The 15,108-nt window shown below is 30.0% G+C and overlaps 1 protein-coding gene across 1 annotated transcript; it reads left to right on the forward strand.

Moving 5' to 3' along the window:
- The first annotated feature begins 14,029 nt into the window (after positions 1–14,029).
- Positions 14,030–14,835, forward strand: LOC121116279 (enhancer of split mbeta protein). The gene has a single exon (XM_040710524.2). The coding sequence runs from the start codon at positions 14,110–14,112 to the stop codon at positions 14,677–14,679; it is 570 nt and encodes a 189-aa protein (XP_040566458.1). The 5' UTR covers positions 14,030–14,109; the 3' UTR covers positions 14,680–14,835.
- The last annotated feature ends 273 nt before the right edge of the window (positions 14,836–15,108 follow it).

The raw sequence follows: 15,108 nt of genomic DNA on the forward strand, positions 1-15,108 counted from the left end.
CGTAGAATCTCTGCCTTTAAGGCTGTTACTAGAACAATTGTCTGAAATTTGGACAGAATGTTTAACAATTTAATAAATGTTTGAAAATTTGGACAGAATGTTTAAAAATTTATTAAAATGTTTGAAAAATTTAAGAAAACAAAATTTAACATTTTTTTAGGGACCAATTTGACAATAGTTAATAGGTTTACTTCAAGATTATAGCAGAAACTGATATATTGACATAAAATATAGTATTTTCGATAAATTTGGCAACAATATTTTTAGTGAAAGGGGTGGAGGGTTAGTATCCGTCTCCCTATAGTCACGATACTTATGATAAATGTTGAGAAACGGGAATTTTTTTTAACTTGTAGTCAAATAGATTTAGTATTTACACATGGTGCTTGCCCCCCTCCTTGTGGTGAAAGTTGGGCGTAACCACCACAAGTTCCACTTTCATAAAATTAAATATAATCCATAAATTATGAAGTCATCTCTGACCACTGCATAATTGGAAATTTATCATTTTTCATGGCAGCTTTATTTGCATTGAAAAAAAAATAATGTCATATCTGTCTTTAATATGGGATCTGACACTTATATCAGTTTATAACAAATGTCAAAAAATTTAAAGCAAGCACCCTCTAGAAAAACTCACATTAGAGTACCACAGTTTAAAAGTTGAATTAGTTTAATAAATATAAAGTATTTTTCAAGCACAAGAATAGCTTTACATATTCTGAATTCCAGCCTCATGAAAGTTTTTATTATTTAATTATATTAAAATGAGATAAAGTTGACATCAATGGAAGATGTCAATGCTGAATTTATTGATCAAAGACTGTTATATCAGACGGCTTTTGCATGAGAATTCCACGAATCCTTAAGTTTTAGGTCGGCACTAGATGGGGCCTAAAAGATTTGGGACCGGTATAACCTTAGAGATTATAAATACTTTTACAAAATTATATATTTCTCATAAATTATGAAAATATGCTTTGTTAAATAATAGAATACCCAACATTGAATATAGTATAGAGAGGTAACATATTTTTGATGATTTTTACTTGGATAAGGTATTTGAAAACTAACATAAAGTCTTTGGGTATAATGACTTTAAGAATTATCTTTAAGTATCTTCAAGATCTTATTTAAATATCATACGTACATATACATACAATAAATAAAAGAGAAGGGCAAAGAGACCGCACATAATGTTACACGACAAGGAGTCTAAGAAGAATTGCGTCTGCTCCTATTGTTGTCTAAAGAATAGTCTCCATTCTTTAAAATCAGCAATTATTTTTTTTCTTTAAGAATATATTTTCCTCGGAGTCATAGACAAAATGACGTCCTTTGAGAAAAAGGAATGCCGAATGTTCTTTACAAACCATGATAAGGGCAATCCTACCGGGCAAAATCGATAGTCCATTTGAAAACAAGAGCCCAATATTTGAAATCTTTGTATTGTGATTTGAGCTTTGTAGTATACGATTTTGGCCACAGGTTAGACAAACACTTAGGTAGGATAAAATTTCCAACTCCACGCTTTGTCCGTCAAACACTACTTCAGTCATAAAAAGACAATAAAAACCAAAGTAAAGTCATCTTTTATAAGTTAGAAAACTAATCCTTTGTTCGCAATTGATGGATTTGGAATTGGGGAGTAAAGTATGTCGAAAATATTTTTTTCCTCAAATTAACGTAAAATAAGATTGAGATTGACCATACTTTTTGAGCTTAAACATTTCAAAAGACATATACACAATCTGAATTGTATAATATTTATGCACTTACGGATACAAACAATATTTACAACAATATAATCAATAACCATATAAGTATTTCCATATTTGGTAGAAAGAATGAATTAAGTTGATATGAGGGGCTTAATAAACATATTTGCATGTACTTACTGCGTACAAGTTATAACTTCTATAAGTCGACTGTTCAAATTACACTCTCTTCCTCTTATAATGCATTATTTAGTTGTAATATTGGTCATTTAATTACAAACTACATAGATTAATTTTATCATTTCATTTTGATCTATTAAAGTTAAAAGTTTATTATATATTTACAAGTAACATAATCGTTGGTATTTGAGTACCTATCAATAAGAAATGTCATAAAAAAGTTAAGAATTTATAAGCCATACAATGAATATTCCATTATTGCATTATCTTCATTACATGTAGACAGTAGATTCTTTATTTAATTTAAAACCAATTAAATAGTTGAACAAACCTTGTGTGAAAAATTCATGGAAGTAGGAGTAATGATGGGACGTCATTTACCTATAGGTTTTATTTTTATATTGATTATATTTTACTTTAAAGGGGTATGCTCGATGAAATCCTATTTACTATATAATTGCAGTTGAGATTTGAATAATCCACAATATTACTCCTTATAAAATGAATTTTCTAATCTCCACCTTTTTAAAAAAAAAGTTTTCAAATCAATTTTAGATGGCTACATTTAAAACAAATCAAAGATCATAAGCCTTGAACAATGGAAGCTCAAGTACAAAGGTCATGGTTGACTTTTTTTTCTCAACAAAAATAAAAATAACATAGGTTTTATTTGGCTACTAATAGCTTCTTGTGCTGCATTATTTATCATTACTTTGGGCTTTCGGAATATCACTAATCAAACATTTCTCCAACAGCTAATTTATGCATCAGTAACAGATACAAAAGTTCATTTCTGAGCTGGTTTACTGTCAATAATACCACATACCAAATTTCAATATAAATTAACTTCTTCATAAAATACATATCATTTTTTTTTTTTTTTTGGGGTCTTGTTGAGTTACAAAAGTCAAAAAAGCCGTACTTTGGGGCTTTAAAGCTTTAAAAAACAACCTGTACACCATTAGTGTTAATGATTTAATACATAATTCAGAATACATTATGGGTGGGACTGGCTTAAAGTTTACTCTTTTTTCTTAAAATAAATAAATATATTTCCAAGTTTTAGTATTTTCTAATTGGATCCTGCTAATCCACAATTTCCCGGGAAAGGAGGTACCCTAGTATTAAAGGTTCAAGGAAAAAAGTACAATTTTATGGTTAAGGAGAAGACATAGAGGAAAATGTGACAGCCTTTCGTTTAAGCAGCAGATTTGACCACAATTTGACATCTTTATAAAAACTACTGCATTCTTCCTAAAGTAGTTATTGTGTCTGAAATTATTATAAACGGACATTCCATCTTAATTTTTCCAAATGCTATGTACGTATGTCCTTGTATTGTCCTTGACAATGTGTCACATACAATTCCAAAGAATAAATACAACAACAAAGAATAACTTCTTCAAACATGACGAGTAAAGAATTGAGATCAAACAATGACCTCATTGAAGAACACAATACAGGAAAAAATGACACTTTTCTATAACTTATCTATGTGCATACTTTTTAATAAAAGGACGAGGCATTCAATTCCAATTGAATTATTTATACAAACACCTGTGATACAAAAGAAAACCAACAAAGAATTGCTTAAAATCCATGACATTGCTTCAAGATATTTTCAATAGTTAAAATTATGGTATGTAAGGCATTCAAAAGGAATACCTAAAAACTATTTTTAAAGGCGTGTGTTTGACTTCTAAAATAATTATTTTACCTGAGTGAAATGTCTTATCTTTAAATACTACAACATATATAAATAATATATATTAGGAATTATAATTAAAATTCTTTAACAATGAAAACCCAAAGCAGAGCACCTGCTCATCTTTCCCACAAATGAAGCGTAAACAACTTGTTGTCGATCATGATTTGCGACTCTCTTTCTCTCTCTCTAAACATACGCAGGTCGTAGATTTAGCTAGTAGTAGATCTCCACCCCTATTATAAGAAAATGATTATTTTGTTGTTATTATGGAGCGATCTTTATCAAAAAACCATCAATATTGAGCAAGAAAGAGAGAAAAATAAAAAAATCCGTTAGGGGTTTTTTAGAACTAAGGAAACAAACATGTTTACACTTTTAACAAGACATTGTGTGAAAACCCAAAAGTTTGAGGTAAGGATAAAATAACTAATGACATATAATTATGAAGGAGGAAAATGATTTAATTACCTACAAAAACACACGCAGACTTTAGTTTGGGTAAAATTTTATTCAATCATCCATTTCAGTCCTCAACTAATTATGCCAATAATCCTAATTTTTTAATTAATGGAGGACAACGGGTCTTTGCTATACAAGCCTTACCAGATCATATTTGGGTCGTTGTTCTGATCCGGTACTGAACTGCCATTATACAATGGCAATATAAAACTATTAGAATGTCTTCAAGGTCCATCAACATGTAGCCTTAGAACAAAACAATATATTTAAAGATAAAGAAACACTTTCCAAGAAATATTTAATCGGCGTTTGAGTAATTTAAAAAAAAAAGACGAAGTAATGTAGAGTTGCTTTGTTTTGTTTTTTCGAGTTTGACTAATACTTGAATCCAACACTATTAATAATTAAATTATTATCTTATTAGTTCTTTTCAGCGTCCCCAAAACTTCATAAATATACAGGATGCAGAGACAAATTTGTCCAACATACGATGCTCAAAACTTAGGTCTTATAACATTATATTCTATGAGAGAATACATTAAATGTTTAACTTACAAATAAATGGATGTGTTTGTATGCTGCCCTCAAATTATGCCCCAATTTTAGTCCCCATCGCTGCCTCGATACATTGCCTGAAGGTTTGACAACAGTTGCAGATGCTGTTCTCGGGATAGGTGGCATGTTCCTTCGCAATGCTGGTCTTGAGGGTCTCCAAATTCTGATGAGGGATAGAGTTGGTCTTGGACACAATTTGTCCTACCATAAATAGACGAACAGGTCCAGGGAAATGGGGGGAAGGAGCTGATCATATAGTTGGTGAATAACTTTTAATTCTCGTAGGGCATGCGCGCCGGTGCACTGTGTTGCAGCCACACATAGTCCAATACTCCTCATTTGGGTAGCTGGATTTGAGCAAAGGCAAGATAGTGTACCTCAGTAGGACCCAGTAATCACAGACTTTCCAGGCCTAAAAAAGGATATTTTCCCCGTCCGAACCAAGCACCTCAAGGACTATGGCCAAGCTGGATACTAGGTTCTCTAGACGCCCAGGGTCTCATCTATTGACTTTGTAAGCCAGCGATAGTTGAGGAGATTGTATACATAGTCACCCGTGTCCTGGAGTATCCCTATTATTTATCTCGTTATAAATTAAAATTCGATGATTGTAACATGATACATGATTTACATAGATATTATATCAGTTGAAAAATATGAACAGTACACATATGTTAATTTTTCAATGGTATGTTGCTGCTTGTGGTTATGGGAAGAAACTTGATCTAACAAAATCTAACATAAAAAACAAAGATCCTTTGACCTCTCTGTAAAGGGGTAAGTCTCTCTGTGGTTTTGACCCGAGGATCACTTAGGTTAAAAAAACAAAGGAACCATAAACAATATTTGTTTTTCAATTGGAGGATGGTAGAGAAGCTCCATATGTGAAATTTATATATTTTTGTCTGTACAACATATATACTTTATATACTCAACGACATATCCAATGAAGACAAATCATATTGATCAATCTAATTGTTGACATGAAATTATTCAAAATTAACATAAAATTAATGTCATGTTACACTTGTTTCTGACTACTCGTAGGATTAACAAATTCCAACTTATGAAATGTAATCAAAACTTTTCTTACTAATTTAAAATATATTACTTTGAAGTATTTATATTTGAATAATTATCAATTATGTACTGCATGATTTTTTTCCAACTTTGAAAACTTTTGTAAAATGATTTCGATTTTACAACAACTTAATTGGCATAATGGATAACAGGATGTAATATTTATTTATAACACACATAAATATATTTTTTAAAGTTATGCTTTTAATTTCCCTAAGTTTAACGCTTTATGTATCTAAAAATAGATAATTACTAACAACTTCCTCCAATTATTATTGAAAACAATTTGGATAAACTATGTCAAAGGCTACATTCCTTTGGGCAAGTAAGGGCATATTTGAGTGTAATTACTTCATTAACAGGTAGTAGTTTAAACGATCACAAATACCATAGTCTAAATATTGTCCAGTTTTGTTTGTAGATTATGTATTTTATTAGTAGTTATTTTTATCTGAGTTTTGTTGTAAGTATGTACAACATATATTAGATTATTGCAAAATTATTTTTAATTAATTTGTTAAAAAAAGTAAACACATACTTTTCTTACTAGTTAACTTTATTGTATCTCGAAACCTTTCCATCTAAAAAAGAAACATAAAAAAGGGCCAAAATCAACCAACTTTTCTCCACTAAAAACTATTATTTTTAAATTTAAACTTATGCAATGTTCAAATACATTTCAAAATATTAAATTAGATAAAGTTTCATCATTTAGTGTTTTGAGAATTTAAATACAAGTTTAATTCGTTCTTGGATGAAGTTCACCTCAATACCTAATTGTTTCTTTCGGAATTTTCTACCATCTATCTTAAATATAACTGAAATAACACTTCAGTACCATTACAATGTGCTCATAAGAATACATTCGTGCTTTCATTTCAAAAAACAAACTGGCATGTTAAAAAATATGTTAAACCTAGTCAAAGAAAAATTTACAAGTCTTTACATTTGTACAAGTTATCAATTTAATTTTTTTTGTAAATTTAAAAAATATTTTTTATCGATCAATATTTTTTTATATATAAACAAGCACAAGATCAGTATTGGTCCTTGGGTAGTACAGTGTTTATCCTTATTTATTCGGTTCAGAACCGTCTTAAGACCAGTTTTTGAAATTTTTTACCAAAAAAAAATCAATGTTTTAGTAAGCTTAAAAATATATATGATATATGTATTAATACATATAAAACATATCTTTAATTAGTACACATATCTTACAAAAAAAATTATTGCTATTTTCATTATAATGCAATATAATACGAATGGACTACATATATTTTTATTTAGTTATATCATTTATTTGATTATATTACTTAATTAAAGAAAGGGAAAATACCATCAATCACGTCACAACGGATCGATTTTACGTTCATTAAGGAGCAACAAGCGGGACTGGACTGGACCGAAGTCCTTGGTACCAAATAAAAACAACAAAAAATTACTGCTCTGAACACCAAAAAACTGACACTGATGATGTCTGGTCACCCGTATATGAATACATCAATTTTTTTAATTCAATGGACATTATACAGTAAACAAGTCAAAGTTTTAAAATGTCTATTTGATATGTCAGATCTAAAGTCTGATTTTAGCATTCTTGCATAAGCTTCAAAACTTTTTATGAATTATAAGGCATTTAACTTATCATAGAATTGTTTTAAGACCGTATATATGTAATGAATTAATACTATTTTAGTTGAGCAAAATATTTGTATCCTATTGACAAATAAATTTTGATTATTATACTTCAAACATTTTGTTTTCGCTAATTTACATTTAAAAATATGTAAATTAATCATGTATATTTCGATTTAAAAAAAATGAAAACGCCATAGCAGCTGAATGGTCTTGAATCAAAAATTTTATATATGATAAGTCATTTAATACTTCATATAGGCCTTTTTTTGAAAATATGATCAATCTTGCACGATGAGTCGTAGAATAAATAATACCAGTGTATACAACAAAAATTGATGATAACATTTTATTGACATTATAAAATATTAATTATATCAGATAATAAAAAGCAATAATCAATTAATAATTATTAGTATTATTATTAAGTATCAGTCAGTTGAATTAGCATTTAGCTACATCTCCTTAGCATTGAAGTAAGTATTCCTTCATCATATACGTATGATGATTGATGATAACGACTCTTTTTCCACCCGTTAGGGTCCACGAAATATCGATTTATGTTCAGATTCTAAATTGTATTTGAACGTCACTTTGATTTTACTTTCTATCGGATTCACTGCCTTGCTCCAACTTTCCTTTTAGCTGAGATTCTAAAGCCTCATTAAGGCTATTTTCGTCTATTTCTTCTTGAAAGGGATTGAGTGCGAGGAGTTGCGAATATCTTGAGGAATGAACACTCCAGATATTTTTCAAAAGAGTATTGATTTTCAGAGAGGTTTTGTGAAGGCTTTTCTTGATGGATTTTGATTGCATTTTGATAGTTTTGTATTGTTGTAGTAATGTAATAAAATATGAAGGGAACACAATAAACACTGTTCACAGATAGAAGTTCAATTTGTAATTGTATGTGAAAAGGTGAGTAGTGCGGTGTTTATATAGGTTTTCCTTAATGGGTCGCGCTCGTTATCCGGCTTTTTTACCTTAGAGGTATTCAGACATACAATCCTCCCTCTCTCATATGTGTTTTTGTACATCTTTCTATTTTTAAGTGTGGGAAAACGTGGATTTTAGGGGTCACATGTATTAGTTCTTGTTGTTATTATTATTTATCTCAACTTTTTTTTCAACACTCACAACAGAAAAACAACCCCCTCTCATCCTATCTCATCCCCATAATTAATACTTATTAGAGTTCAAAAGATATCATTATAAAACATACGGAGAGCACATGTGTTTTTTTTTCAAAACAAGAGGTAAAATCACGAATAATAATAATGATGGTAGGTCATAAAATCAGAACTTGGGTTACTCATGCACAAATTGGTCAATGTATTTAAAATCCATGGCTGGACATGACAAAAAAAATTTATTAATTGCATTAGTATAATTTGTATTCTTATGTCAAATGCTCTTAAATATTGTGGAAAACAGGTATTTATTCATTTTGATGTTTAAAAAAAGTATGAAAATTTCAATTTATTACTTATAAATATACAATAACTTACAAATATTATAAGTTGGGTATTTGAATCTTTATATTGCGCCACAGAATGTGTCATATAAATTAATCAAAAAATCGATCCTTAATAAATGGAGCATTTATGGTCTGCTCAATATAGTATGATCGAACTAAAAATATATATTATCATCAAAATGGCGTGACAGTCTGTAGTTTGTTGCTTAGAAAATATGGTGGATACTGCACTCTCTATGTGAGTAACATAAATCAATATATTTAATTAAATAATGTTATCATTTAGAAAGTTGTATTATTTTGCAGCAAGGCAGCGTCAAATATTTGTCACCTTTTTATAGAAAATTAAAAACGAGGCCCTTGTTTTAGAAAAGACAAAACCTTCTTGTGGTCTTTTTATATAAATTGCATAAATATATTTTATTTAATAGCGTTTAAAAAAAGTTATTTATTTTTTTGTATTTTATAAAAAAATTATAATAAGTGTATATCTATATTAATATTTTTACCAAATTATATCTAGTCAAGAACAGGACCTACCCCATCCTCTCTCTAAAACCAGCCCCAATAACATCATACAAAATTTTATCAAAAGCACAACTACTTCTTTTGCCCATAACCATTTATTGCTTTAACATTATCGATGTTTACATATTATAGACTTATCAAATTGATATCAGTTATGAACTGTGGAAATAAGTTGTAGATGAACGCATAAGCTGATTTTTTTAAATGGATAATTGTATTTGACTTTTTTTTTAAATTGAGAAAATCATTGTTTGTTTCCACCAAAATATGCTACATTATTGATCTTCTTTTTTTTTAGAAAAAATCAAAAATGATATTTTTATGATTCCAAATACAACTTTATCTTAACAAGCTTGTCGAATTCCTAGTTTAGAACAAGAATATATCAGTAAAAGCAGGAGCAGAGAGTAAACAGTTTTACGATCAACATCGATATATTAAACACATAATCCTCGAATATAATCGTAAATCACTCTTGAGTTAAACGAATTCATCAATAACTGAGCGTGTGATTTCTCAGGGTGTGAACAAAGAGTACCCGTTGGGATGATCCGTCATATGTATTATTAATATTATAATTTTTCTTTTGATTTGAATTATAATTAATTTTAGAAGGAAAAAAACATGATGTCCTCTATTCTGTGTGTCTATTTCAAAACAATTTTCAGGATGGGGTCTCTAAATAATAACACTTCTATGTAGAAAATTAAATTTCAATTAAATGGGAAACACAAAAAAAAAAAAAGAATCTACATGAGGTCCAGAAGTTATTTTTCCATTTAGATGTATATCACATTCAAAGTAATTTTTATCATTGCATCTCATAACTTTTCCTCAAAAAAGAAAGAAAAAAACTAAACTGGTAGTTAGCCAATGACGTCAATGCTCCCCAACTCTAAGATTACTCTGCACGTTCCATAAGGATGGCGTTTATATTCATAGCTAGCAATTTAAAAAAATATGGAAGACGAACATATTCATAAGAATCAAATTGATGAATATTTTTGAAGACAAATATGATCTTATTTGTTATTGAAAGAGAGAAAATAGTTTTACAGGACCAAGGACTATATATTTGTCAATATATAACGCCCATCACATTATTAAAAACCGGGTTATGAAGGCTAGGGAATGAGGCTAACGCTATGGTGTTCATGATACTGTTCTCCACCCCTAAGACATAAATAAACATAGGGGTAGAAAACATATCCTAGAAAGCGTAAGCAGTTTTTTTAATTGTCAATCAGAACAAAGTTTTTATATTCCAATGCTGGTGCAATTATTATTTAATTATTGAGAAGGGAACATTTCAGACTAAAGTAATAACTAGTCCATCTGCTCAGGAATGACGGAGAGTAACAATGAGGGTTTGCTTGAAAGTTATACGTGTCAATTCATTTTATTTTCACTTTTTTTGAAAATTAAATGTGGGGACTTTTTATGACTCCTTTTAAAGAAAAAGTCAATCCTTTTTTAAACCACTTGTGAATTTCTCTCAAAAATTCTTTAAATATTTTTTTATTGTATAGTCTTTTTTTCTTTCTGCAGTATATATTTTACATTTAACAAAAACTCTATCTGGCGCAGGGCCTGGAACAAGTGCCACCTATATTCGCCATAAAACTGGTCCTAAACAAGAGTTTATAAATAAAAACTGTCCCAAAAGATCCATAGGAGTTGTTGATATTTTGGATATAACATTGTATTAATGCACGTAGAAGGAAATTATTGTCAATTTCTGGATATATAGGTTGATACGCCTATGAGATAAACATGTACATATTTACCTATGTACAAACAAACAATTGAAGATGTTATGGTGTATGATTTTCTTCCCATGGCATGGATGTATATGGACGTCATGTTGCATAACGAGTCACAACTGTGATCTAATTAGATGTGTGAAGGATTTCATATTTGAATTGTTTTATGAGAAAGTTTACTCATCCAAAGTACCGGAGTAAAATAATTTAAGCATAAAAAAGTTATTCTATTGAAGCATTACTTGTGTTGTGTGATTGAGCTTTAATACATACAATAAATGGATAAATCAAGAAAAAAAAATACATAGTTTAATTATTTAACATAATTTATATAAAATGTGAAAATATTTACATATACTCGTATGGGTTAACTTATTTACTATGTACAATTTTTGAGCTCTCAATGTATTATATATCTATAAAATAATAAAGGATATTTACAGGAAAACTCTTATTTTTCCAAATACTTAAGATTTATGTACACAAAGACGACTTTGCCACAATATTTATGCATATGCTCATAACATGTTGGATCAACAAAATAACTATTAATTATTTATGACAAAACCTCACATTAATTTCCATTAACAATCTCTGTTTATAATTTTTCCATCCCATGTTTTTTTTAATTAAGTTAACAACAGAGCTAGCGGAATCCGGCTCAAGGCGCATTTAAATGTCCTAAAACTGCGACTGCAGATCCATTCGTAATTCTAATGAAAACACTCCTAATTTGATCTTGGCTTGAGATTAAAAGCAGAGTCAGTATAGGAAGAACTCTTCCTTAAAAAAATAATTATTAGACTGACAAAGGAAAAGGGCAGATTATTTATCGCCCAGATATCAAACAAACCATATCCAGCCCTGAATCAATAAAAAACCCTCAGTGGCTGTTATAGAGGAGACATCGGAGGCACTTGTTAACTTAGTACTCGAATATAAAAAATGGTAGCCTACCGTGAAATTATTTTCTTTTTAAAAAAAAAAAATCGAAATTATGTTCAAACTTAAAAAAAAAAATTGTATCTTTCCTATATGCCTCTCTTATGGGATGATATTTGGACTTGAGATTAGGATTTGATTTGGACTTATGACTTGACTCGGACTTGTAAAAAAATATTGGTGACCAACTCTGATAATTATAGGTATTATTGTTTCACACAAATAGTTATTTAGTTTGTTATATTCTCTTGTAATATATATATAGACTATAGCATATTGAGTGTTGTAGCAGTCTTCAATATTAGACATAAAAAAGGCCTTGTCCCAGTTATGGGTTATTGAATAACATTTTATATTTTGAATCACCTTTTATTTGTCATTAATGTTGCTCATATCAAAGTAACATATTTTAGTTAACTGAAATCGTTCAGTCCAATCTTAAGGGTCTTTGATACGTACGATAATAGATTGTGACTATTTTAATGATCTTTTAATTTAATTATTCGTCATTCTAATAAACTTTGGATGTTAATAACTCCAAAATAGCTGATATGGATTGTTGATGACAAAGTTAATCCATGGGACGTATTTTACGTTACATTTGAACAGATTCTAAATATAAGGGCCATTTTTAGGATGAAAAGGTCCTTGGGCAAAGATTTAAAAAATATATATTTGTTAGGAATAAGTAAGAAATAAAATTCAGGTCATTTTCGAGTAGCTTAATTCTAAGAAAATGATAATATTTTTTTTTTTTTGTTAAAGAATGTGAATTTTTATTTTTAAAATAACCTTAAAATCCATGTTCTATTTTTGAAAATTTATTTTCAGTGTTTTTTCCCGCCCCTCCGAGGATGCCACTTTAGGTGACCGCTTAATTCGAGTACAACAAGAGAACGGGCCTGCCTCTAATCCCTTCTTTCTTGTCCATGGTATGACATAAGTACTATTTTACCAAAAGTATGTTAAGAAAGAACGGGAGTATAATTGAGGAACTGGATCAGAACCGCTAAAATTTATATAGTGATCTATTAATAATCGGAAAGAACCACATATAACCAAAAATTACAATTTAGGTACCCAATAAATAACTAGTAGCAAATATTTATTGTGAGTAGTATTTTCATGATCATTATATGTTCCTTAAGGGATATTAATATTGAGTCCATGAACATTTATAATATTTCGATAACTATCATTTGACACTCCATTATATCGCTATAAAGAAAGATTATTAGTCTAATAGCAATGAATGAACAAAATACCTTTCTCAAATAAAAATATTAGGTTTTAGGTATGGACATTGTACCAACTCACATCCTCTTTTCCCTTACTCATTTCCTCACATAACCAAGAGCTCAAAATACCTTTAATTACAAAGTGTCTAATACAAATGTAGGGTCATTTTCATACTTGGAATTCCTGTGTTTCCTTTTATGGATCATACCTACATTGCTGTGTCAAAAATACAATAATGAAAACAATAAAAATATTTCAAAGCAATTTCCATTAAAAGTCAAAGACACAGCTGACACTCACCCGGTGGTTATAGTGGGATAGTGGTTGGTTCTTTCTATATGAGCGTCTACCCATATCCTGAAAAATGAGCAACATGGCTTCAAGCACGAAGAGCATTCCTTCTTTCTAAAAAAACAAAATACCTATGTATATGAGTATGTACATATTTATAACCTATAAGTTAGTAAAACCAATGTAAATGGCTGCACGTGGTGTTTGCAGGTGCGATGAACAAATTTAAATTCTGTGTGATAGGATTTTGAAATGAGTTCTCACGATTTTTGTTGTACATATGTTCTATGTATGTAATTCTACGATAATAATAACAGTAGACGTCGTTATTCCCGCCTTCGTCTGACCTGCGCACTCCACACAATCATAGGTGAGGACGAAAAGCGTGCGCCAAAATCTTTAGAATGACAATAATCTCGTAGTACGTTGTATATAATATTGAGAAACTCTTTCAAATTCTGCATTTCATAATCATCAACCAAGGTGTGCTGACCTGACATTGAATAAAAAGCTGTTATTATACATAAGTTAAACATGCCTGCTGTTTGTGACGACATATCCAAATCTAAATCCTTCGAGTATCGAAAAGTGATGAAACCCTTACTAGAAAGGAAACGTCGTGCTCGAATCAACCGATGTTTAGACGATCTCAGAGATCTTATGGTTGAAGCTCTACAGGCTGAAGGAGAATCAATTACAAAGCTCGAAAAAGCTGATGTACTAGAATACACTGTTAGACATCTCCGCAAACTTGGACGTCAGGATCTTATCTCTAAAAACAATCCTTCTGTTCATACAGATCGCTACGTTGCTGGCTACAGTGCTTGTGCTAAGGAAGTGAGTCAATTTCTTTCCAGTACTCCTGGAGCAGATTTAGAAATGGGTTCTGAGCTAATGTCTCATCTTGGAAGTTCCATGAGTAATAATTTAATCAAGCCCCTCTCTGTAAATACATCTCATTCTCTCAACCACCGAGAGTCTTCCCCTTCTCCATCAGATTCTGGTTATCATAGTCCTGGAACCCTTACACCTCCCATGCAAATTCCAATTTATGATGTCTCTGTCGTCTCTGTCAAGACTGAAAATGTATGGAGACCTTTTTGAACTCGGAAAATATCTTATTATGTTCTCAACTCTTCTGTGATATGTATACGTATTTGTTATGTTTCTATATAAAAAAGTAAACCCATAAGTATGGGAATTTCCGTGATACAAATATATAATTTATTAATTATGATTTGAAAAATATATTTTTTATGAACGATTAATACAATGAGATCTAGGTCTTATTTACTTGGTTTAATCAAACTATTATCCTATCAGTAATCTGGCCAAAAACAAAAAACAACGTAATTAGAGCCCTTTAACTATCCCAAATCCACTAATTGGAACATAAGGATAGAGTCCTATAGACATTACATCTTTACACAAAGAATATATTAATTATCATGGTCACAAATGATAAAACATTGTTTTATAATTGACTGTCAATGGAGCAAGATTTTTTTTCTTTAGGTGTCTGATGAACTAAAT

This window comes from Lepeophtheirus salmonis, chromosome 4 (genome assembly GCF_016086655.4).
Source record: "Lepeophtheirus salmonis chromosome 4, UVic_Lsal_1.4, whole genome shotgun sequence".
Taxonomy (NCBI): Eukaryota; Metazoa; Arthropoda; class Copepoda; order Siphonostomatoida; family Caligidae; genus Lepeophtheirus; species Lepeophtheirus salmonis.